The sequence below is a fragment of the Oncorhynchus clarkii genome, chromosome 7 (genome assembly GCF_045791955.1).
Source record: "Oncorhynchus clarkii lewisi isolate Uvic-CL-2024 chromosome 7, UVic_Ocla_1.0, whole genome shotgun sequence".
NCBI lineage: Eukaryota > Metazoa > Chordata > Actinopteri > Salmoniformes > Salmonidae > Oncorhynchus > Oncorhynchus clarkii.
Window position 1 is genome coordinate 71,769,476 of NC_092153.1, and position 27,213 is coordinate 71,796,688.

The 27,213-nt window shown below is 40.8% G+C and overlaps 1 protein-coding gene across 1 annotated transcript in view; it reads right to left on the minus strand.

The window, feature by feature from the left end:
* Window positions 1-27,213, minus strand: part of LOC139413799 (plexin-A1-like) — a 311,289-nt gene that overhangs the window by 103,264 nt on the left and 180,812 nt on the right. Inside the window, exons 9-10 of the mRNA XM_071161567.1 lie at window positions 19,970-20,170; window positions 1,643-1,739 (exon numbers count right to left, since the gene is read on the minus strand). Coding sequence (XP_071017668.1) covers window positions 1,643-1,739; window positions 19,970-20,170 — 298 coding nt within the window. The remainder of the gene's footprint in view (window positions 1-1,642; window positions 1,740-19,969; window positions 20,171-27,213) is intronic.

The window sequence follows — 27,213 nt, forward strand, 5'->3', positions numbered from 1 at the left end:
CCAAAAGGCACTAAAGGACTCAGACCATGAGAAACAAGATTATCTGGTCTGATGAAACCAAGATAGAACCATTTGGTCTGAATGTCAAGTGTCACGACTGGAGGAAACCTGGCACCATCCCTACGGTGAAGCATGGTGGTGGCAGCATCATACAGGGGGATGTGTTTTCAGCGGCAGGGACTGGGAGACTAGTCAGGATCGAGGGAAAGTTACAGAGAGAGCCTTGATGAAAACCTGTTCCAGAGTACTCAGGACCTCAGACTGGGGTTCAACTTCGAACAGGACAATGACCCTAAGCACACTGCCAAGACCACGCAGGAGTGGCTTCGGGACAAGTCTCAATGTCCTTGTGTGGCCCAGCCAGAGCGCGGACTTGAACCCGATCAAACATCTTTGGAGACCTGAAAATAGCTGTGCAGCGACTCTCCCAATCCAAGCTGACAGAGCTCGAGAGGATCTGCAGAGAAGAATGGGAGAAACTCCTCAAATACAGGTGTGCCAAGGTTGTAGCGTCATACCCAAGAAGACTTGAGGCTTTAATTGCTTGCAAATATGCTTCAACAAAGTACTGAGAAAAGGGTCTGAATACTTATGTAAATGTTATATTTCAGTTTTTTAAATTTGCCAACATTCATAAAAAACAGATTTTGCTTTGTACATTTTGCAATGTATTGAGTGTACATTGATGAGGGAAAATGTTTTTAAAAAATCCATTTTAGAATAAGGCTGTAACGTAACAAAATGTGGAAAAAGTCCAGGGGCCTGAATACTTTCTGAATGCACAAACACATGAAGGCATGCACACATGTACACACACACACACATCTACTTGCTGCCTCGGTAATTGAGTTTAAAAAAGTGAAGACATCACAAGAGTGTAAAGTGACTGTCTAGTCCTGAGGCTGTGAGTGTATGTGTGTGTGTGTGTGTGCGTGTGTGTGTGTGTGTGATGACAATTCTGAGTACCTTTGAGAATGTTGTGTGTGTGTGTACTATTTCGTCTGCACGTTGCATACGCCTGCCTATAACTTGCAAAAATATAGTGGTGAAATAAGTATTTTGGGATTTAAGTTTTGGGATATTTGTGGGTTGTATTGATAACATGTGCATGCACTATTGCCTTTCTAAATCACACACAAGGACTGTATGGCACTGTAGTTTCGAATCGATTTTACACATGCAACACAGTTGCCATCCACACAGTTGTATTTTACCATGGCGGAAACTTAGCCAGCTATTTAGAAAGTATATTTGAACGATATAGCTTGTCAAAGCCAGAATATCACTTCCAGACTTAGCTTTCCCTAGCCCTTTTTGGTCACACTATAAATGATTTAACATGCAGTGGTAGCTTACATAAAACTCAATCTCCATGCTACTGCCCTCTCTGTGGCCGTTTACTCATGTGGCTAGAGTGCCTTGGTTAAGTGAAGCTCCCACAACACATCAGGCAAGCAGTGACAATAAGTGATAGAAAATTCTTCTGGCATACCACAAGACTGTGTTAACCCTCTGAGCTAAAGCCCAGGCATTTGCTTGGGGAGGTAACACAAGTCTTCAGGTCATATGAGTGTAGTTCAACGAACCATTTGCTGTATAACAAGAGAGTGCTTACCCCTCTGAGCTAAAGCCTAGTGCTTACCTTGGATGTTGAAGGGGTTGTCGATGACAAAGTTGCCGTTCCACACCACAGATAGGTCCACGGGCAGGTCACTGATGTCATTACCCTCATAGTTATACTGAAACCATAGAAACACAGTAACGATAAGTTAAACTATAATGGTGTTATTTTGTTATAATGTTGTTAAAATGCCCCTGATGTTCAACTGAAAGACAACCCATTGTTGTTGCTGTCAGTTTATGGTGTGTATTTTTTATCAGTGAACCTCGCCTGAAAACACATTTCCATTTGGGGACAATAAAGTTTGAACTGAACTGAACTATCATTTCTGTTTGGATTATTCACTTTTTTTTGTTGTCTGAAAAGTTGATGAATAAAAACAAGTTTTATACAGTAATTACACTAATATCCATTTCTAGGTTTTACATTCGTGTATCATTCATGGCTCATTTGGCTCATGGCTCATTTGAATATAAAGCACAATAGACTATAAAGCATAATAGACTAATAATAGAAGTACATTGGCCATCTCTTCTTTCTTTCAGTAAATAGAGACATTTGGAAATCCAAGAAGAAGTGCCATGATATGTTTTTAATAATCAAGTTCTTAATATTATTGTAGATGATTAATAGGAGTAATCCTTCTTGTTCAACATGTCTCTCTCAAGCACACATGCTAGATCAGAACTCCTACTCTAATACACTTTGTGAATACAGAATCTGGGCAACAGATAAAAGGCATGTAAGCATCTAACTACGACCTATGACCACAAGACAACATATTTGATCCATCTATCTGCCACTATCGGCAAAATTATAGAGTGGCACTCGGTTGACTAATTTTAACATTGCGGTCCAGTCATTTCACATAATATGCCATAATATCACATAGTAGGCAGTCACTGTAAATAAGAGTTTGCTCTTATCTGACTTGCAAAAAAATGTAAATCTGTAAAAGTAAACACGACACAGCAACGTGCATACAGCAGATAAGGATGCATGTACACAGCAATGTCACAGTTCATGATTGGTTGGTTCATTCATTCACCACATTGTGATTGGACAATTTTATTTCTGTCTTCAGACTCTAAAATCAAATTAATATTCACAGACATACTTAAAAAATAAAAGTCATACTTTTGGACTGATCTTGAAGGACTTCTTGAACATTTCCAGGCATATTTTTGAGAGAAATATTACTTATTTAAAAGGCATTATATATTTATTGGGCAACTTTACTCAGGGTGAATGCAATGCTCACCAACATTTATGCAACTTGCATCCAACATTTCAGTGGTAATGTATGTTAGCTTCTATATGGACTCCAGTAATGTAGCAGAGTTTACAGTGGTAAGGTAAGTTAGCTTCTTTTTGGACTCCAGTAATGTAGCAGAGTTTTCAGTCGTAAGGTATGTTAGCTTCTATATGGACTCCAGTAATGTAGCAGAGTTTTCAGTCGTAAGGTATGTTAGCTTCTTTTTGGACTCCAGTAATGTTGCAGAGTTTTCAGTCGTAAGGTAAGTTAGCTTCTTTATGGACTCCAGTAATGTTGCAGAGTTTTCAGTGGTAAGGTATGTTAGCTTCTATATGGACTCCAGTAATGTAGCAGAGTTTTCAGTGGTAAGGTATGTTAGCTTCTTTTTGGACTCCAGTAATGTAGCAGAGTTTTCAGTCGTAAGGTATGTTAGCTTCTTTTTGGACTCCAGTACTCTAGCAGAGTTTTTACAACCTGGTTAAGATGGTTAAGACAAGTAAAAAAAAAAGGGTAGTGAAAGGAATGAGTTGAATAAGAGAGAGAGGAGAGAGAGGAGAGGGAAAGGGAGAGAGAGGAGATGGGGGAGAGAGAGAGAGGAAGTGAGAGGGGGGGAGAGAGGAAGTGAGAGAGGGGGAGAGAAGGAGGAGAGAGAGAGGGGGAGAGAGAGATCGAGAGACAGAGGACAAGAACAGTTCTGTTGCTGCTTGGCTGGAGAAAAACCCTGCCCCCATACCAGTCTTCGCCTCCCTCCCAGTCTAACACTGCCCAACTCACCCAAGAGAAATATAGGGATATAGTGAGAAAGGAGGAGTAAGAAGAGAAGAGGATGTCTGGAAACAAGGGTCTCGCATGAGACAACCACACCTAGGCATGCCAAGGAACTGTCAGCTTCACAGGATGGAGCGGGAGACAGAGATAAAAGGGTAAGGAGATGGAGCGAGTGTGTGAGAGATAAGAGGAATGCAGAGGGGTGAGAGAGCGAGCGAGAGAGAGGCCCCATCGTCCTCCCGAAAAACCAATCAGAATATGGAATGACTGCAGGCACACACATACTCAGGTTTGTCCCCCCACACAGGGACCTACTGTGGAGATGGGATGTAGAGGTCTGTTGTAGTGAAGACACGCACACCTCCCTGATACATTACTGACATCAATATTTATTCATAGCAGGGCGGGGTGCCGTGGTGTGCATGTGTATAAAGGGTAAGAGAGGGGGGCAGATCGTTTAGGCCTTATAAGCACAATTCCCTCTCACCTACTGATTAAAGTTGAATCACTCCCGTGCCTCTCAATAGTCAATCAAAGACAACACACACCTTCATGGTTTATTCACATACAGTGGGGCAAAAAAAGTATTTAGTCAGCCACCAATTGTGCAAGTTCTCCTACTTAAAAAGATGAGAGAGGCCTGTAATTTTCATCATAGGTACACTTCAACTATGACAGACAAAATGAGAAAAAAAATCCAGAAAATCACATTGTAGAATTTTTTATGAATTTATTTGCAAACAGCTTGGAAAATTCCAGAAAAGTATGTCATGGCTTTAGAAGCTTCTGTTAGGCTAATTGACATCATTTGAGTCAAATGGAGGTGTAAATGTGGATGTATTTCAACGCCTACCTTCAAACTCAGTGCCTCTTTGCTTGACATCATGGGAAAATCAAAAGAAATCAGCCAAGACCCCAGAAAAAAAATCTGTAGACCTCCACAAGTGTGGTTCATTCTTGGGAGCAATTTCCAAACCCCTGAATGTACAAACAGTAGTATGCAAGTATAAACACCATGGGACCAAGCAGCCATCATACCGCTCAGGACGGAGATGCGTTCTGTCTCCTAGAGATGAACCTACTTTGGTGCAAAAAGTGCAAATCAATCCCAGAACGACAGCAAAGGACCTTGTGAAGATGCTGGAGGAAACAGGTACAAAAGTATCTATATCCACAGTAAAACGAGTCCAAGGGCCTCCCGGGTGGCGCAGTGGTTAAGGGCGCTGTACTGCAGCGCCAGCTGTGCCATCAGAGTTCCTGGGTTCGCGCCCAGGCTCTGTCGTAACCGGCCGCGACCGGGAGGTCCGTGGGGCGACGCACAATTGGCCTAGCGTCGCCCGGGTTAGGGAGGGCTTGGTTGGTAGGGGTGTCCTTGTCTCATCGCGCACCAGCGACTCCTGTGGCGGGCTGGGCGCAGTGTGCGCTAACCAAGGTGGCCAGGTGCACGGTGTTTCCTCCGGCGCATTGGTGCGGCTGGCTTCCGGGTTGGATGCGTGCTGTGTTAAGAAGCAGTGCGGCTTGGTTGGGTTGTGTATCGGAGGACGCATGACTTTCAACCTTCGTCTCTCCCGAGCCCGTACGGGAGTTGTAGCGATGAGACAAGATAGTAGCTACTACAACAATTGGATACCACGAAATTGGGGAGAAAAAGGGGTAAAAATTCAAAAAAAAACAAAACAAAAAAAAACGAGTCCTATATCGACATAACCTGAAAGGTCGCTCAGCAAGGAAGAAGCCACTGCTCCAAAACCGCCATAAAAAAGCCAGACCACGGTTTGCAACTGCACATGGGGACAAAGATCATACTTTTTGGAGAAATGTCCTCTGGTCTGATGAAACTAAAAATACAACTCTTTGGCCATAATGACCATCATTATGTTTAGAGGAAAAAGGGGGAGGATTGCAAGCTGAAGAACACCATCCCAACCATGAAGCACGGGGGTGGTAGCATCATGTTGTGGGTTGTTTTGCTGCAGATGGGACTCCATGAGGTTGGAAAATTATGTGGATATATTGAAGCAACATCTCAAGGCATCAGTGAGGAAGTTAAAGCTTGGTTGCAAATGTCTTCCAAATGGACAATGACCCCAAGTATACTTCCAAAGTTGTGGCAAAATGGCTTATAAGGACAACAAAGTCAAGGTATTGGAGTGGCCATCACAAAGCCCTGACCTCAATCCTATAGAACATTTGTGGGCAGAATTGAAAGAGCATGTGCAAGCAAGGAGGCCTACAAATCTGACTCAGTTACACCAGCTCTGTCAGGAGGAATGGGCCAAAATTCACCCAACTTATTGTGGGAAGCTTGTGGTAGGCTACCCAAAAGGTTTGACAGAAGTTAAACAATTTAAAGGCAATGCTACCAAATACTAATTGAGTGTATGTAAACCTCTGACCCACTGGGAATGTGATGAAAGAAACAAAAGCTGAAATAATTCATTCTCTCTACTATTATTCTGGCTTCACATTTTTAAAATAAAGTGGTGATCCTAACTGACCTAAGACAGGGAATTGTTACTAGGATTAAACGTCAGGAATGGTGAAAAACTGAGTTTAAATGTATTTGGTTAAGGTGTATGTACACTTCTGACTTCCGAGCGAGCGAATCAGCGACCCTCTGTCTCAGTATGTGTAGCGTATCTATCTGATGCTGGCTGGTCAGAAAGAGTATGACATTGTTGCCGCCTGTAGCTTTGAATGCAAGGAAAGCCACGGAACATTTTGCCTCCCTTGATAAAAAAAAGTATAAAACAAAAGCCAATCAGCTTTCAAATCAAATCAAGGTATACTTGAGGTATACTAAGTGTACTCATATGTAAATGGTCCTGGCGCACCAAAGAAAGTGTCAAGGGAAGCCAGTTTGGATTTGGATTAACACCAATCACACCAAATCAAAAGCAAAATGTCATTGACAGAAACAACTTGAATTGTTTCATCACCTTGTGTGGTTGTCCTCCGGAGGCTAGCTTGCTACAATTAGCCATTTCCTAAATTATCCATGGATGGAGCTAGGGATTGGACTTCGGGTTTTACTTAGTTCTCCGTACTGGCCAATGATTAACCTCTCTAGGGTAGGGAGCTGCATTTGGAATTTTGGATGACAAGCATGCCCAAATTAAACGGCCTGCTACCCAGGCCCAGAAGATATGATATGCATATAACTGGTAGATTTGGATAGAAAACACTCTCACGTTTCCAAAACTGTTATAATAGTGTCTGTAATAGTGTCTGTAATAGTAATAATAGTGTCTGTGAGTATAACAGAGATTTAGCAGGCGAAAACCTGAGAAAAATCCATCCAGGAAGTGTTTTTTTTTTGGTTTTGTAGTTTTCTATTCAATGCAATTACAGTATCCATTGACTTAGGACTCCATTTACAGTTCCTATGCCTTCCACTAGATGTCAACAGTCTTTAGAAATCGTTCGGGCTTGTATTCCTATAAATGAGGGAGTAAGACCAGTCTGAACGAGTGGATGCTAACGTGTTGCAGAGTTTTTTCAGGCGCATGTGCATTTCTTGTTTACCTTCTATATTGACGACGTTATTATCCGGTTGAAATATGATAGATCATTTAGGCTAAAATACAACCTGAGGATTAAATATAAACATCGTTTGACATGTTTCTATGAACTTTACGGATACAATTTAGATTTTTTTGTCTGATTGTTTTGACTGAGTTTGAGCCTGTGGATTACTGAAGAAAACGTGCTAACAAAACAGAGTTTTTTGGATATAAAGAGACTTCATCAAACAAAAGGAACATTTATTGAGTAAATTAATGTCTTCTGATTGCCACCATATGAAGATCAAAGGTAAGGGATTCATTTTATCTGAGTTTTGTAACGCTTCTGCTTGGCTGGTTACTGTTTGTAATAATTTGTCAACTGGGCTATGTTCTGGGCTAGGTATGTTCTGGGCTAGGTATGCTTTTGCCGAAAAGCATTATATAAATATGATACTGGGGTTGGTTTAACAAGAAGTTCATCTTTAAACCTATGTAAAAATATGTTTTGTTTTCTGAATTTTTATAATGAGCATTTCTGTAATTGAATTTGGCGCTCTGCAACCTCACTGGATGTTGGCCAGACGGGACACTAGCGTCCCACATACCTTAGAGAGGTTAAAGTGGCGATTCTGATCCAACCATACATTCATGCATTGTGTAGCTAGAAGTAGTAAGTAGGCAAAAGTTAACTAGCTGGCTCATTGTTGCCAATGTAAGGAAGTTAGGCTAGTGAGCAAACATTTTAGCCAGCCAACAAAAACTAAAAGTGTATACTGTATGACAGAGTCATAGACTGTTGAAGCAACCTGAAAGAAGAGGATGGAATTGGTGTTTCAATACATGTGGTGTAAGTCAAAATGTTTTTTTTCTACTTGCGCGCACACAAACACACACACACATAAATCAGAACCATGGAGAGTGAGTCAAAGAGGGAGAGAGCGCCACTTGCCCCTCCTTTTGCTCTGACAGAAACAGAATGAAGGAAGAAGCAGATAGGAAAGGAAAAGGAAGAAGAGGGAAAATAGACAGAAACCAGAACAGTAGACTAGATACAGAAGCAGAACAGTAGTAAACTAGATAGTAGTAGACTAGATACAGAAGAGTAGTAGACTAGAAACAGAACAATAGTAGACTAGAAACAGAACAGTAGTAGACTAGATAGTAGTAGACTAGATACAGAAGCGTAGTAGACTAGATAGTAGTTGACTAGATACAGAAGAGTAATAGACTAGAAACAGAACAGTAGTAGACTAGATAGTAGTTGACTAGATACAGAAGAGTGGTAGACTAGAAACAGAACAGGAGTAAACTAAATACAGAAACAGAACAGTAGTAGACTAGAAACAGAACAGTAGTAGACTAGAAACAGAACAGTAGTAGACTAGATAGTAGTAGACTAGAAACAGAAGCGTAGTAGACTAGATAGTAGTTGACTAGATACAGAAGAGTAATAGACTAGAAACAGAACAGTAGTAGACTAGATACAGAAGCAGAACAGTAGTAAACTAGATAGTAGTAGACTAGATACAGAAGAGTAGTAGACTAGAAACAGAACAGTAGTAGACTAGAAACAGAACAGTAGTAGACTAGATAGTAGTAGACTAGATACAGAAGCGGGGTAGACTAGAAACAGAACAGTAGTAGACTAGATAGTAGTAGACTAGATACAGAAGAGTGGTAGACTAGAAACAGAACAGTAGTAGACTAGATACAGAGCAGTAGTAGACTAGATACAGAAACAGAACAGTAGTAGACTAGATATACAACAGAGGTAGACTAGAAACAGAAACAGAACATTAGTAGACTAGATATAGAAACAGAACAGCAGTAGACTAGATACAGAACAGTAGTAGACTAGATACAGAACAGTAGTAGACTAGATACAGAACAGTAGTAGACTAGATACAGAACAGTAGTAGACTAGATACAGAAACAGAACAGTAGTAGACTAGATACAGAAACAGAACAGTAGTAGACTAGATATAGAAACAGAACAGTAGTAGACTAGATACAGAACAGTAGTAGACTAGATACAGAAACAGAACAGTAGTAGACTAGATACAGAACAGTAGTAGACTAGTTACAGAACAGTAGTAGACTAGATACAGAACAGTAGTAGACTAGATACATAACAGTAGTAAACTAGATACAGAACAGTAGTAGACTAGATATAGAAACAGAACAGTAGTAGACTAGATACAGAAACAGAACAGTAGTAGACTAGATACAGATACAGAACAGTAGTAGACTAGATACAGATACAGAACAGTAGTAGACTAGAAACAGAAACAGAACAGTAGTAGACTAGATATAGAAACAGAACAGCAGTAGACTAGATACAGAAACAGAACAGTAAACTAGATACAGAACAGTAGTAGACTAGATACAGAAACAGAACAGTAGTAGACTAGATACAGAAACAGAACAGTAGTAGACTAGATACAGAAACAGAACAGTAGTAGACTAGATACAGATACAGTAGTAGACTAGATACAGAAACAGAACAGTAGTAGACTATATACAGATACAGTAGTAGAATAGATACAGAAACAGAACAGTAGTAGACTAGATACAGATACAGAACAGTAGTAGACTAGATACAGATACAGAACAGTAGTAGACTAGATACAGAACAGTAGTAGACTAGATACAGAACAGTAGTAGACTAGATACAGAAACAGAACAGTAGTAGACTAGATACAGAACAGTAGTAGACTAGATACAGATACAGAACAGTAGTAGACTAGATACAGAAACAGAACAGTAGTAGACTAGATACAGAAACAGAACAGTAGTAGACTAGATACAGAAACAGAACGGTAGTAGACTAAATACAAATACAGTAGTAGACTAGATACAGAAACAGAACAGTAGTAGACTAGATACAGAACAGTAGTAGACTAGATACAGAACAGTAGTAGACTAGATACAGAACAGTAGTAGACTAGATACAGAACAGTAGTAGACTAGATACAGAAACAGAACAGTAGTAGACTAGATACAGAAACAGAACAGTAGTAGACTAGATATAGAAACAGAACAGTAGTAGACTAGATACAGAACAGTAGTAGACTAGATACAGAAACAGAACAGTAGTAGACTAGATACAGAACAGTAGTAGACTAGTTACAGAACAGTAGTAGACTAGATACAGAACAGTAGTAGACTAGATACATAACAGTAGTAGACTAGATACAGAACAGTAGTAGACTAGATATAGAAACAGAACAGTAGTAGACTAGATACAGAAACAGAACAGTAGTAGACTAGATACAGAAACAGAACAGTAGTAGACTAGATACAGATACAGAACAGTAGTAGACTAGAAACAGAAACAGAACAGTAGTAGACTAGATATAGAAACAGAACAGTAGTAGACTATATACAGATACAGTGGTAGACTAGATACAGAAACAGAACAGTAGTAGACTAGATACAGATACAGAACAGTAGTAGACTAGATACAGATACAGAACAGTAGTAGACTAGATACAGAACAGTAGTAGACTAGATACAGAACAGTAGTAGACTAGATACAGAAACAGAACAGTAGTAGACTAGATACAGAACAGTAGTAGACTAGATACAGATACAGAACAGTAGTAGACTAGATACAGAAACAGAACAGTAGTAGACTAGATACAGAAACAGAACAGTAGTAGACTAGATACAGAAACAGAACGGTAGTAGACTAAATACAAATACAGTAGTAGACTAGATACAGAAACAGAACAGTAGTAGACTAGATACAGAACAGTAGTAGACTAGATACAGAACAGTAGTAGACTAGATACAGAACAGTAGTAGACTAGATACAGAACAGTAGTAGACTAGATACAGAAACAGAACAGTAGTAGACTAGATACAGAAACAGAACAGTAGTAGACTAGACACAGAACAGTAGTAGACTAGATACAGAAACAGAACGGTTGTAGACTAGATACAGAAACAGAACAGTAGTAGACTAGATACAGAAACAGAACAGTAGTAGACTAAATACAGAACAGTAGTAGACTAGATACAGAAACAGAACAGTAGTAGACTAGACACAGAACAGTAGTAGACTAGACACAGAACAGTAGTAGACTAGATACAGAACAGTAGTAGACTAGATACAGAAACAAAACAGTAGTAGACTAGATACAGAAACAAAACAGTAGTAGACTAGATACAGAACAGTAGTAGACTAGATACAGAACAGTAGTAGACTAGATACAGAACAGTAGTAGACTAGATACAGAAACAGAACAGTAGTAGACTAGATACAGAACAGTAGTAGACTAGATACAGAACAGTAGTAGACTAGATACAGAAACAGAACAGTAGTAGACTAGATACAGAACAGTAGTAGACTAGATACAGAACAGTAGTAGACTAGATACAGAACAGTAGTAGACTAGATACAGAAACAGAACAGTAGTAGACTAGATACAGAACAGTAGTAGACTAGATACAGAACAGTAGTAGACTAGATACAGAAACAGAACAGTAGTAGACTAGATACAGAACAGTAGTAGACAGTAGTAGACTAGATACAGAACAGTAGTAGACTAGATACAGAACAGTAGTAGACTAGATACAGAACAGTAGTAGACTAGATACAGAACAGTAGTAGACTAGATACAGAACAGTAGTAGACTAGATACATAACAGTAGTAGACTAGATACAGAACAGTAGTAGACTAGAAACAGAACAGTAGTAGACTAGATACAGAACAGTAGTAGACTAGATACAGAACAGTAGTAGACTAGATACAGAACAGTAGTAGACTAGATATAGAAACAGAACAGTAGTAGACTAGATACAGATACAGAACAGTAGTAGACTAGATACAGATACAGAACAGTAGTAGACTAGATACAGAAACAGAACAATAGTAGACTAGATCCAGAAACAGAACAGTAGTAGATTAGATACAGAAACAGAACAGTAAACTAGATACAGAACAGTAGTAGACTAGATACAGAACAGTAGTAGACTAGATACAGAACAGTAGTAGACTAGATACAGATACAGAACAGTAGTAGACTAGATACAGAAACAGAGCAGTAGTAGACTAGATACAGAAACAGAACAGTAAACTAGATACAGAACAGTAGTAGACTAGATACAGAAACAGAACAGTAGTAGACTTGATACAGAACAGTAGTAGACTAGATACAGAAACAGAACAGTAGTAGACTAGATACAGAACAGTAGTAGACTAGATACAGAAACAGAACAGTAGTAGACTAGATACAGAAACAGAGCAGTAGTAGACTAGATACAGAAACAGAGCAGTAGTAGACTTGATACAGAAACAGAAGAGTAGTAGACTTGATACAGAACAGTAGTAGACTAGATCCATGGCCTAAACTCCTATTCGGTTAACTCTATGGGCTAAACTCCTATTCGGTTAACTCTATGGGCTAAAATCATAGGTTAACAATATTGGCTAAACTCCTAGGTTAAGTCTATGGGCAACTGGATCCTGGACTTCCTGACGGGCGCCCCCGGGTGGTAAGGGCAGGTAACAACACATCAGCCACTCTAATCCTCAACACGGGGGCCCCTCAGGGGTGCGTTCTCAGTCCCCTCCTGTACTACCTGTTCACTCATGACTGCACAACCAGGCATGACTCCAACACCATCATTAAGATTGCTGATGACACAACAGTGGTAGGCCTGACCACCGACAAAAATGAGACAGCCTATAGAGAGGAGGTAAGAGACCTGATCGTGTGGTTCCAGGATAACAACTTCTCCCTCAACGTGACCAAGAAAAAGGAGATAATTGTGGACTACATGAAAAAAAGGACAGAGCATGTCCCCATTCTCATCGACTGGGCTGTAGTGGAGCAGGTTGAGAGCTTCAAGTTCCTTGGCGTTCACATCACCAACAAACTAACATGGTCAAGCACACCAAGACAGTCGTGAAGAGGGCACAACAAAACCTATTCACCCTCAGGAGACTGAAAAGATTTGGCATGGGTCCTCAGATCCTCACAAGGTTTTACAGCTGCACCATCGAGAGGATCCTGACGGGTTGCATCACTGCCTGGTTTGGCAACTGCATGGCATCCAACCGTAAGGCACTACAGAGGGTAGTGTGTACGGCCCAGTACGCCCCCCCCTACACTGCTCCTACTCTCTGCAATTATCTATGCATAGTCACTTTAATAACTCTACCTACATGTACAGTGCCTTGCGAAAGTATTCGGCCCCCTTGAACTTTGCGACCTTTTGCCACATTTCAGGCTTCAAACATAGATATAAAACTGTATTTTTTTGTGAAGAATCAACAACAAGTGGGACACAATCATGAAGTGGAACGACATTTATTGGATATTTCAAACTTTTTTAACAAATCAAAAACTGAAAAATTGGGCGTGCAAAATTATTCAGCCCCTTTACTTTCAGTGCAGCAAACTCTCTCCAGAAGTTCAGTGAGGATCTCTGAATGATCCAATGTTGACCTAAATGACTAATGATGATAAATACAATCCACCTGTGTGTAATCAAGTCTCCGTATAAATGCACCTGCACTGTGATAGTCTCAGAGGTCCGTTAAAAGCGCAGAGAGCATCATGAAGAACAAGGAACACACCAGGCAGGTCCGAGATACTGTTGTGAAGAAGTTTAAAGCCGGATTTGGATACAAAAAGATTTCCCAAGCTTTAAACATCCCAAGGAGCACTGTGCAAGCGATAATATTGAAATGGAAGTAGTATCAGACCACTGCAAATCTACCAAGACCTGGCCGTCCCTCTAAACTTCCAGCTCATACAAGGAGAAGACTGATCAGAGATGCAGCCAAGAGGCCCATGATCACTCTGGATGAACTGCAGAGATCTACAGCTGAGGTGGGAGACTCTGTCCATAGGACAACAATCAGTCGTATATTGCACAAATCTGGCCTTTATGGAAGAATGGCAAGAAGAAAGCCATTTCTTAAAGATATCCATAAAAAGTGTAGTTTAAAGTTTGCCACAAGCCACCTGGGAGACACACCAAACATGTGGAAGAAGGTGCTCTGGTCAGATGAAACTTTTGAACTTTTAACTTTTTGGCAACAATGCAAAACGTTATGTTTGGCGTAAAAGCAACACAGCTCATCACCCTGAACACAAATTGATGGGAAGATGGATGGAGCCAAATACAGGACCATTCTGGAAGAAAACCTGATGGAGTCTGCAAAAGACCTGAGACTGGTACGGAGATTTGTCTTCCAACAAGACAATGTTCCAAAACATAAAGCAAAATCTACAATGGAATGGTTCAAAAATAAACATATTCAGGTGTTAGAATTGCCAAGTCAAAGTCCAGACCTGAATCCAATCGAGAATCTGTGGAAAGAACTGAAAACTGCTGTTCACAAATGCTCTCCATCCAACCTCACTGAGCTCGAGCTGTTTTGCAAGGAGGAACGGGAAAGAATTTCAGTCTCTCGATGTGCAAAACTGATAGAGACATACCCCAAGCGACTTACAGCAATACAATTATATTTGATTTGAAGTCTATGGGCTAAACTCATAGGTTAAGTCTATAGGCTAAACTCATAGGTTAAGTCTATAGGCTAAACTCATAGGTTAAGTCTATAGGCTAAACTCATAGGTTAAGTCTATAGGCTAAACTCATAGGTTAAGTCTATAGGCTAAACTCATAGTTTAAGTCTATAGGCTAAACTCATAGGTTAAGTCTATAGGCTAAACTCATAGGTTAAGTCTATAGGCTAAACTCAACTTAACATCTGCACATTTACGCTAATGACCAGCTGGAAATCGCAAAATCCTCTCATTCCACGCACACTATCATGCCAACACCAGTTAGCAGTCAAAACAAGACCATTTTCTAACAGCTAACTGCTGATTAGCCTACTAGCACATCTTCTCTTCAGCCCTCACATGGAGAAATACTGCCTTTCCTGAGTCAGCTGCTGCTGACTAGCGCTGGCTGCTACAGTAAACAATCAGTCAATGAAGAGCCCTCCTTGGAGAGACAGCACTGTCACTGCCTAACTAGACTCCCCTCAGAAACACTGTGGATTGCTGCAGTGCGTGGGCGCTAATGAGTAGCTGTTGATTGAAACAGCCTAGCATGAGTGCTAATGCTACGCTAGGAGGAGCTACACTACCTGTCAAATACACAAGCATTGCTAAATGCTAATCATATGGGCAACTTGGCAAAGCTTGCGGTCCTGTTGGACATGTGACATGCTATGTGTACACGTGTTTAGCATACTGTGTCTCTATCGTGTAGCTGTAGCGTGTATTGACATGCATTTGTAGTTGTTCGAAACTAATAAGTTAGATTCTTTGAAGGCGTTCCGGGTCTTTGTCGTGCTTTTCATCTGCAACATGAAATCAAATCAAATTTTATTGGTCAAATAGTTAGCAGATGTTAATGCGAGTGAAGCGAAATGCTTGTGCTTCTAGTTCCGACAGTGCAGTAATATCTAACAAGTAATCTAACAAATTCACAATGACTACCTTATACACACAAATGTAAAGGGATGAATAAGAATATGTACACATAAATATATGGATGAGCGATGGCCGTGCGGCATAGGCTAGATGCAGTAGATGGTATAGAATACAGTATATACATATGAGATGAGTAATGTAGGATACGTAGACATTAAAGTGGCATTATTTAAAGTGATTAGTGAAGGCAGGTAGCCTAGTGGTTAGAGCGTTGGGCCAGTAACCGAAAGGTTGCTAGATCGAATCCCCGAGCTGACAAGGTGAAAATCTGTTGTTCTGCCCCTGAACAAGGCAGTTAACCCACTGTTCCTGGGCCATCATTGTAAATAAGAATATGTGCCTAACTTTTTAGTGACAGGGGGCAGTATTCGGAAATTCGGATGAATAACGTGCCCAAAGTAAACTGCCTGTTACTCAGGCCCAGAAGCTAGGATATGCATGTACTTGGTAGAATTGGCTAGAAAACACCCTGACGTTTCTGAAGCTGTTAAGATAATGTATGTGAGTATAACAGAACTGATAAACTCAAGGAAAATCCATCCAGGAAGTGGGATTTGTTTGATGCGAGTGGTTTTCCATTGAATGCCTATTTACTATGTAATTGGTTAGGGCCCAGATTGCAGTTCCTATGGCTTCCACTAGATGTCAACAGTCTTTAGGCATGGTTTCAAGGTTTGTTTTCTGAAAAACAACGAAAAAAATTTACTTTTTGGTTAGGGGACTTGGGAAGCATGCATTACTGGTTTGCGCGCGTGACCGAGTGCGCGCCCTTCGTTCTTTTTCCTTTCTATTGTCTGGTTGAAATATTATCGATTATTTCTATAATTGACACCGAGGATTAGTTATAAACATCGTTTGACATGTTTCAACAAACTTTACCGGTACTATTAGGATGTACTCGTCTGCATGTTTTGACTGCCTTTGAGCCAGTGGAATACTGAACAAAACGCGCCAACAAAACTGAGTTTTTGGGATATTAATAGGGACTTTATCGAACAAAACAACCATTTATTGTGTAACTGGGACCCTTTTGATTGCAATCAGATGAAGATCTTCAAATGTAAGTGATTAATTTTATTGCGATTTCTTACTTTCGTGACTCATCTGCTTGGTTGGAAAAAAAAATATTTTTTTTGAGCGCATGTTATGCTTTAGCCGTAAAGCCTTTTTGAAATCTGACAAAGCGTCTGTATTAACAAGAAGTTAATCTTTTAACCTCTTTATCCTACCCCCTCCTTTTTCGAACATTCTGTTAAAAATCGCGCAACATTTCAGCGTCCTGCTACTCATGCCAGGAATATAGTATATGCATATGATTAGTATGTGGATAGAAAACACTCTGAAGTTTCTAAAACTGGTTAAATCACGGCTGTCACTATAACAGAGCGTGTGTTTCATCGAAAAGCGCAAGAAAAACTGGTCACTGAAATCTGAAAAAAGTATCCATGCGCCCCTTTCATGGATTATTTAAAGGAAACCAAATTTAATATGGAGACGGATGCAATTCCTACAGCTTCCACACAATGTCGCCAAAAACGTCATTGAGACATTACCAATAAATCCGTGATTCCATCCAGCCTACCTCAATCGATTTTGGAAGATTGAAAAATGGACACTGTTTTCTTGTGTAGCTGCTATTGAATACAGATCGCCCAGTGATCAATTTGATCGCTTATTAACGTTTACAAATACCTAAAGTTGGGTTATAAAAGTAGGTTGAAGTGTTTTGTCAAAGAATATAGGCAACTTATATAATTTTTAAACATGACTTTGCGTGTTGGAAGAGAGCTTTTTTCGTGATGCAGACAGGCTATACAAATGGATATTTTGGGCATTCATGGACGGATTTAATCGGGAAAAATACCAATTTGTGATGTTTATGGGACATATAGGAGTGCCAACAAAGAATATCATCAAAGGTAATGAATGTTTTATATTTTATTTCTGCGTTTTTGTGTAGCGCCGCCTTCAGGCATTTTGGGGTGTTGCATGCTATCAGATAATAGCTTCTCATGCTTTCGCCGAAAAGCATTTTAAAAATCTGACTTGTTGGCTAGATTCACAACGAGTGTAGCTTTAATTCAATACCCTGCATGTATATTTTAATGAACGTTTGAGTTTTAACGAGTACATTTAGCATTTAGCGTAGCGCATTGCATTTCCAGGTGCCTACTTGAGACGTCTGCGTCTCAAGTAGGAGCAAGAAGTTAACCGATGTATAACACTTGTTTTTTCATGAATGTTTATTATTACTATTTCTGTCATTTGAATTTGGATCTCTGCATTTTCAACGGATGATGTCGAGGTGGGTCGCTAGCGGCACGCCTGCGCCAAAGAGGTTTAACTGACTTGTCTAGTTAAATAAATAAAAAACTTTATTAAATCCATTTATTACATTTATAAAATTCAACATACCAATTAGGATCTGGCTAAAAATACTTGAATCGGTTATAAAACCCATTGGCCTTTATGGTTGCGGAGATCTGGGGTCTGCTCATCAACCAGGTCTGGGGTCTGCTCAGCATTCACAAAATGGTAAAATCACCAAATTGTGACTCTGCATGCAGAATTCTCAAAAAACATCCTCTGTGTACAACGTAAAATACCAAATAACACATGCAGAGCAGAATTAGGCCAATACCCGCTAATTATCAAAATCCAGAAAATAGATGTTAAATTCTACAACTATCTAAAAGGAAGCGATTCCCAAACGTTCCATAACAAAGCCATCACCTACAGAGAAATTAAGCTGGAGAAGAGCCCCCCAAGCAAGATGGTCATGGGGCTCTGTTCACAAACACAAACAGACCCCACAGAGATAGAAACACAATTAGACCCAACCAAACCATGAGAAAACAAAACGATAATTACTTGACACATTAGAAATAATTTACAAAAAAACTGAGCAAGCTAGAATGCTATTTGACCCTAAATAGAGAGTACACAGTGGCAGAAAATCTGGCCACTGTGACTGACCCAAAATTAAGGAAATCTTCGACTATGTACAGACTGAGCATAGCCTTTTGGACCTGGCTCTCAAGAGAAGACAGGCTATGTGCACACTGCCCACAAAATGAAGTGGAAACTGAGCTGCACGTCCTAACCTCCTGCCAAATGTATGATAATGTTAGAGACACATATTTCCCTCAGATTACACAGACCCAGAAATAATTTGGGGAAAAAAACAAATTTTGATAAACTCCCATATCTCTCATATCTACCACAGTGTGCCATCACAGCAACAAGATTTGTGACCTATTGCCACAAGAAAAAGTGCAACCAATGAAGAACATACACCATTGTAAAAGCAACCCATATTTATTTCCCCTTTTGTACTTTATTTGCACATAATATGAAACTTGAAATGTTTTTATTCTTTTAGAACTTTTGTGAGTGTAATGTTTACTGCTTTTTTGGTATAATTTATTATCTATTTCACTTGTTTTGGCAATGTAAACATGTGTTTCCCATGACAATAAAGACTCTTAAATTGAGAGAGAGAGAGACAGAGAGAGAGACAGAGACAGAGAGAGAGACAGAGAGAGAGACAGAGAGACAGAGAGAGAGACAGAGAGAGAGACAGAGAGAGAGACAGAGAGAGAGACAGAGAGAGAGACATAGAGAGAGACACAGAGACACAGAGAGAGACACAGAGACACAGAGAGAGACACAGAGAGAGACACAGAGAGAGACACAGAGAGAGACACAGAGACACACAGACAGACAGACAGACAGACAGACAGACAGAAAGACAGACAGCTTCAGAGATGACAGGCTTCCTCTCCACATTTTCAGCCTCAGTGAATCGCAGCACCACTTATCTCACACACACACACACACACACACACACACACACACACACACACACACACACACACACACACACACACACACACTTCCTCATTTGTAACTCTAATCCTCTAACTGACAGATGGTCCCATGCATGTGCACACCAAACAATCCAAATATCCTTCCAACACACCCTTCAGCAGGCCCTCTACTTGTGCTCACGCTTATTCTCCGCATGCCTACAAACTAAACTCCGGCCAAACTCCCTAGACATGACCACTGGTCAAAAGACTAATCAGGTGTGTTACTGCTGGGAAAATAGAAACACTGACCAAATTCCTTCTCGCCATGAGCACTGGTAATGAAACCAATCAGCAAGCATTTGGTTTATTACATCAGGTGTGTTAGTGATGGACTGGAACAAAAACCTGCACCAGTCATAAGTGTATCAGAGTGTTAACTCCCCAAGGTCTTCTGGAACTCGATCTATTTGGCTAGTCTTTGCTTTTTTGAATGTGTTGTGTTTGTGCTGGGCCGGAACAAAATCATGAGAGAGCGTTAACTCACCGAGGTCTTCTGACACTGGATGCTGGTACTGTTGAAGCGCAGTGCGGTGACGCTATGTTCCTCTCCCTGCACGTGGAACACACACTCGTAGTTCTTCTGGCCAGACTGGGGCTGGGGCAGGTTGCAGGCGGCCAGGGTGATTGGCTTGGTCACACCCACAGGGATGTAAATCTGGGTAGAGGGCAGGATCTGGGGACAGTCCTGAAGGGGGGATAGATAGGTATGGAGAGAATAATCAGACAAATAAAGAGATTAAGAGAACAATATGTTTTTTCATATATTGTTATGTCGTTTTAATGCTTTTATGTGATCCGCTGTCTTGATGGAGGGTGAGATGAAGGACCGGATGGATGAAGGGAGGGAGAGAGGTTTGGGTAACTTGGTTATTCACAGACAATTTCAAGTAGTCTTTGTGACAGTATAACATCGGCTTATGACTTGACATGATACTAAAAAGACTTGCTTAAAAAAGAAAGGAAAGCCTACAAAGCTCTGTGATAACATCATAATGTTTCATCCCCAAAGACAGAACAAAGAGATTGAACTGCAGTTTAACTTTTTTGGGTTAGGGGGCAGCATTTGGGCCCAGAAGCCATATAATTGGTAGATTTGGATAGAAAACACTCTAAAGTTTCCAAAACTGTTAAAATAATGTCTGTGAGTATAACAGAACTGAAATGGCAGGCGGGAAACGGAGGAAAATCCATCCATGAAGTGCTATTACTTTGAAATGGGTGTTTTTCCATTCACCATTTAAAGGGATAGGACCCAGATTCCGTTCCCCATAGCTTCCACTAGCTGTGAACAGTCTTTAGACATTGTTTCAGGCCTTTATTCTGAAAAATGAGGGAGTTTCATGAGCAGTTTCAATGAGAGGCCAGTGGAAAATCCCCAACCTGTTTGGTGCGCAGTCCCGAGAGCGCGCCTTTCTTGTTTTTCTTTAATATTGATGACGCTATTGTCCGGTTGAAATATGATCAATTATTCAGGCTAAAAACAACCTGAGGATTGATTATAAACATCGTTTGACATGTTTCTACGAACTTTACGGACACAATTTGGAATTTTCATCTGCCTCGTGACTGCATTTGAGCCATTGGATTTCTTGAACAAAACACGTTAACAAAATTGAGGTTTTTGGATATAAAGAGGGACTTTATCGAACAAAACAAACATTTATTGTGTAACTGGGAGTCTTGTGAGTGCAACCATACGAAGATCATCAAAGGTAAGTGATTCATTTTATTGCTATTTCTGACTTTCGTGACTAATGTACTTGGCTGGTTACTGTTTGTAATGTTTTGTGGTGAGCGCTGTCCTCAGATAATCACATGGTTTGCTTTCGCCATAAAGCCTTTTTGAAATCTGACAGACGGCTGGATTAACAACAAATTAAGCTTTATTTTGATGTATTTCACTTGTGATTTCATGAAAGTTAAATATTTATAGTCATTTCATTTGAATTTGGCGGTCTGCAATTCTACCGGATGTTGTCGAGGTGGGACGGTAGCGTCCCACTGATCCATAAGAAGTTTTAACCATGTGTGGACTATTGTCTGGTAATGAACTAGTGTGACAATGTTTGAAAAGTCCATTCTGCAACATCCACCCGATATGAGACGATGGCTTAGATCATCTAAAAACACTATATTGTCTTCTATTACTGTTGTGGAAAGCCTTGGAGGTCCAGAGAGAGAGTGTGTGTGTGTGTGTGTGTGTGTGTGTGTACAAATGAAGTCATTACAGTGTTTATACCACACTTTGGCAGAAGTGCATATATCTTCAACATCAACTCAATAGAACTTGGGAACGGTTGCACAACGTGATTGTTAGCGGGTGGAACAGCCCCTGCTCTTTAGACCAATGCCATAGAACCAGTTCACTCAGTCATGTAAATGAAACAAAGTAAGATGATGTAACACTGTCAACAACTGCAGATAAACATTTTACAAACAAATACTGTATGCTAAAGAAGTAAAACAAAAGTTGGAACTTTAAATCAGTTGCAGCATCAGTGATACTAGTCCCATACAACTTGACATAGTATCACCACTCCCTCCCTCACTCCCTTACAAAATCTGAGAACTACACCCTAAACCAGTGCTTCTTAAACCTCTCCTCTGGGACCTCCAGACATTACACAATTTTGTTGTAGCCCTGAACTAGCTCATCTGACTCAAGGTGTCAAGGGCTTCTGACATAAAAAGGGCTTTATAAATACATTTGATTGATAATTAGTTGACAAGTTGAATCATGTGAGCTAGCAGTTCAAATACATGGAATGACTGGCAGTCCCTTGAGGAGAGGTTTGAGAAAGGCTGCCCTAAACATATCAGAAACGTACCAACACAACTTACACATACCAGTACAGCACATCTGCCTGAGGTGCTAGTATGCAGTAAGCAGTTATGTTGTGATTAGTGCAACAGTGTTCCCCCGGGTCCAACAGATAATGGTGTGTTTGTTAATTTGCTTATTAGCCTCCTCAAACATCTGAACCCGCTCCAACACTAATGACTAGGGAATTACTACGGACAGAACACCAGCCTGCTGACAACACACTGACAATAATGAACTAGCACGGAGGGAGAGGGAGGGAGGGAGAGCAGGAGGGAGAGGGAGGGAGCTAGAGAGGGAGGGAGGGTGATGGTGGAGGTAGGATGAAGAGGCAGAGGGAGTGTGAAGAAAAAGACAGAGGGGAAGAAAGAAAAATATTGACGAAGAGATGTAGGTAAAAGTGAGAGGAAATGGATCGGCGCCAAGGAGGAACAGGCAGTAATAGAAGGGGGGTTAAAGAGGGAGAGAAAGCTAAAATATCGATACACAAAAATAGATAGGGATGGCAGAGGATAGAGAGAAGGAAAGTGAGAAAAAGAGGAAAGAGAAAGCAAAAAGAGAGAAGGAAAAAAATAATCGGCAGAACTGCATTCTGACTTGCCCCCCTGTATCAAAGTCAGAGATATAGATCCGTTCACACCAACACCAACAACCGGCTCCATTTCACGTGTATCCCAAGCCTTGACAACATCCCAATTAATGAATTGCCTGCAGCCTCGGACAAAGATGGACATTTGAGCAGGGAGCTAGATCAAGTTGTATAATAATGTTTTAAGTCTTGACTTCTGAAAATTAGAAAAGAGCATTGTTGAGGAATTTGGGGCTGTGAGCATTCTAGGCGAAAACAGCGTGACAGCGTTCTCCCACTTTCTAAGCACAAATTCAATAAAAATCAACACACCCTGCATTTTTATATTTTGGCTGTGTTTTGATATTGTGCTCTATTCAGTGTATTAGTCTTGTCCATAAAATCCATAAAAATGTGACACGCCAACAACCAAAACCAGGGAAGACAAAAAAAAGAAGTGATTTTCTATAAAAAGGTCACATGATTACTATGTGAATAAGCAAAATACTAAAGGGCCTAAAACAGATCCCTGGGGAACCCCCATTGCAGATTCCAGACAATGAGACTTTCTGATCATCACATATACACACTTTCCTTCAGCCTAAATTTAGACTCATTCCACTTTCCATGACTGTCCCTGCTGGCAAATCTACACAGCTCTTGGGAAAATGATTTGGATAATAAACAAACACCCACAGCTTGCTACAAAGTAAGCTTAAACACACCGCATGATTGGATTGGGCTAAACACAGACGTGTGTGTGTGTGGTGTTTTTGGTGGAGTACATCCAAGTTTCCTACCCCCGTTATATGGCAGGCTTAAGGGGCCTTCCTCTAGCCCACTTGTTTGTTTTACTCAACTGCTGCCTTGGGGCTTCACCGCCTAAGGCTAACCAGGCAGGAAGAAGAGGCATTGTGGGAGATGAAGTCCACATACAGAACATGGATTCACTTGAGTGCATATGACAAATCTGAAAAGACCCTAGTCAAACAAAGCCGGTTACCAGGAATTTCAGGGTCAAGGCAAAACACCATTTAGTTGTAGCCTTTGAATGTACATGCAGTTGACTTTCTTTTGGTTTAAAACTACAAATGCTTCATTAATAAGACATTCTAAACATTGCAATTCTTGCATCACAAGACAAATGTCTCGTCTCACTCGTAGACTGCCTTTTGCATTTTCATTCAATAGTTTAAGGCATGAAACCATGACAGACAGACTACAAGAAAGCTGTTATTTAAGGTCAAAGGTATTCAGAGATACCATATATTCTCCTCTCCCATAAATTTGTATTCCCTCTGATACTTCAGTTGATAGTTCCAATGTCTCGCCATGTCGGTGACGGAGGAAAAACAAGTGTCAGGTGGATAAGATAATCTGCACCTCACATATGAGAGCAAAACCCCTTTCAACACTAGCCAAGTGCATTTAATGAGACGACGATTAGAGATCGTGTGTATATGTGAGTGAGCGTGAGTGTGTCTTTTATATAAATAAATAAAAGACAGTTCTGAGGCAAGAATCTGACAGGATATGAATAAATAAAGCTCAAAAAACATTGTGCATATGTAATGAAGCGACTGTCTGGACGTGGTAGGTTTTTAAGACCAATCCGATCCATAATTAATTAGCTCTCTGATGTGGTGGAATACAGCTAAGAAGGATGGGGGATTGAAATAGCATGTTAAATAATAAAATAAGAGTCAAAAAGCTTTGGGAACAGACTGATACCTACGTCATCAAAGTGGGGAGACTTGGGGACAATGTTAGGGGACACGGGGGAGCATGTGTTACGGGTTTGATACGGGGGAGTGTGTGTTAAGGGTTTGACACGGGGAGGCATGAGTTAAGGCTTTGACAAGGGGAAGTGTGCGTTACATCTTTGACAGAGGCGAAAGGAGGGTGACCCGGGGATGTTAGAATGTCACTGACTGCCCCATCTACATCTCCTATGAGTGAGGGCGACATCTTGGCCCCTAAAAAATATGTCCCATGACATCATACTGCATCTTATGTCAGCCATTGAGAATAATTCTTTATAATATGTCACCATTAGGCCATTGAGTCTGCCAATAAGAATGCGATGATTGACAGAGTCAAAAGCCTTGGCCAGGTCGATGAAGACGGCTGCACAGTATTGTCTTTTATCGATGAGGTGCACCCAAGACCAGCTCGGAAACCAGATTTCATAGTCGTGGGATTCAAATTGGACGGTGATCTGTTTGTTAACTTGGCTTTCGAAGATTTTAGAAAGGCAGGGCAGGATGGATATGGGTCTGTAACAGTTTGGGTTAGAATGTCTCCCCCTTTGAAGAGGGGGATGACCGCTTTAGCTTTCCAATCTTTGGGGATCTCAGACGATACGAACGAGAGGTTGAATAGGCTAGTAATAGGGGCTGCAACAATTTCGAATGATCATTTTACAAAAAGAGGGTCCAGATTGTCTAGGACATCTGATTTGTAGGGATACAGATTTTGCAGCTCTTTCTGAACATCAGCGGTCTAAATTTGGGTGAAGGAGAAGCGGGGGGGCTTGGGAAAGTTGCTGCAAGGGGGTGATGAGATGTTGGCCGGAGTAGGGGTAGCCAGGTAGAAATCATGGCCAGCCATATAAAAACGCTTATTAAAATTATGGATTATCGTAGTTTTATCAGTGCTGACAATGTTTCCTACCCTCAGTGCATTCGGCAGCTGGGAGGAGGTTCTCTTATTGTCCATAGAGTTTACAGTGTTGTCAACTTTTTGGAATTAGGCTCCACAGTGAAATAAGACAATAATCACTAACCCAAACACCAATGGATAGGGCATATTGACATTAGGGCGAGGCATGTGTAGCCAAGTGATCATAGGGTCCAGTGAGTAGCTAGGCGAGCTGGAGACACGGGGCTTCAGACAGCTAGTGGGCCAGAACTAGCAGAAGGGCATCGGGGGACGTCGCGACGGGCGAGCCTGTTGGTTACGTCGGCAGACCAGCTGTGATGGATCGGCGGGGCTCCGTGTCGGTAGTATAAGGGTCCAGGCCAATTGGCAAAATAGGTATAGTAGTCCAAGAATTGGCTGATGGACTTCTTAAGCTAGCTGGGGGATGGGCCTACCTCGAGGCTGGCTCCAGGCTAACCGGTGCTTGCTTCGGAACAGAGACGTTATCCAGGAGTTGCCACTCGGATAGCAGCGAGCTAGCTGGGATGATCCGGTCTAAAGGTTCAGATCTTGCGGTAGGAATCCAGAGAAGTGGAGATGTGGTAGCGAAAAAGCAGTCCGATATGCTCTTGGTTGATATGGCTCTGTGCAGACTGGCAGGAATTGACCGGGCTGAGGCTGTCTGATGACCGCTAGCAGTGGCTGACTGACTACTAGCTAGCTAGCTGGCTAGCGGCTGTTGGGGGTTCTAAAGTGTAAAAAAAAATAGCAGATCTGTACCACATTGGGTGAGGCGGGTTGCAGGAGAGTTGATCGGGCCAATTTAGGTAGTACGTACATGAATGTATAGTTAAAGTGACTATGCATATATGATAAGCAGAGAATAGCAGCAGTGTAAAAATAGGGGTTTGGGGTAGGCACACAATGCAAATAGTCTGGGTAGCAATTTGATTACCTGTTTAAGAGTCTTATGGCTTGGGGGTATAAACTGTTGAGAAGCTTTTTTGTCATAGACTTGGCACTCCGGTACCGCTTGCAATGCGGTAGTAGAGAGAACAGTCTATTACTGGGGTGGCTGGTGGTTTTTGACCATTTTTAGGGCCTTCCTCTGACACTGCCTGGTGTAGAGGTCCTGGATTTTTTTATTTGTTAAACCTTTATTTAACCAGGAAAGGCTCATTGAGATTAAAAATCTATTTTTCAAGAGCCTCCTGGCCAAGATAGGCAGCACCAAGTCATTACAAAAATTACAGACAAACAACATGAAAAACTACAAGTAATCTATAAAAACCATAGAATTCACAAGAGTATAACAAAATCAAAAACTACAGGTCAGGGAATCAGTCTCAAGATCATTCATCAGTGATTTAAAAATACCAATCGGGACAAGTTCTTGCAGTTTAAAAGTATTTTGTAAGGCGTTCCAAGACGATGGTGCAGAGTACATAAAAGCCTTTTTACCAAATTCAGTTTGGAAATTTGGAACAGTTAGTCGGATAAATTCCAGCAAATGAAGAGAGAGTTCCCACCACATTTCTGAACAATAAAAATGGCTTTGAAAATAAAAGTATACAAGTGACTAAGCCTACGAGTGACTAGAGAAGGCCAGCCAACCCTAGTATACAAAGTGCAGTGGTGCGTAAGGGTTTTGCAGTTTAAAATAAATCTCAAAGTGCCATGGTAAAGGGTGTCAATTGAT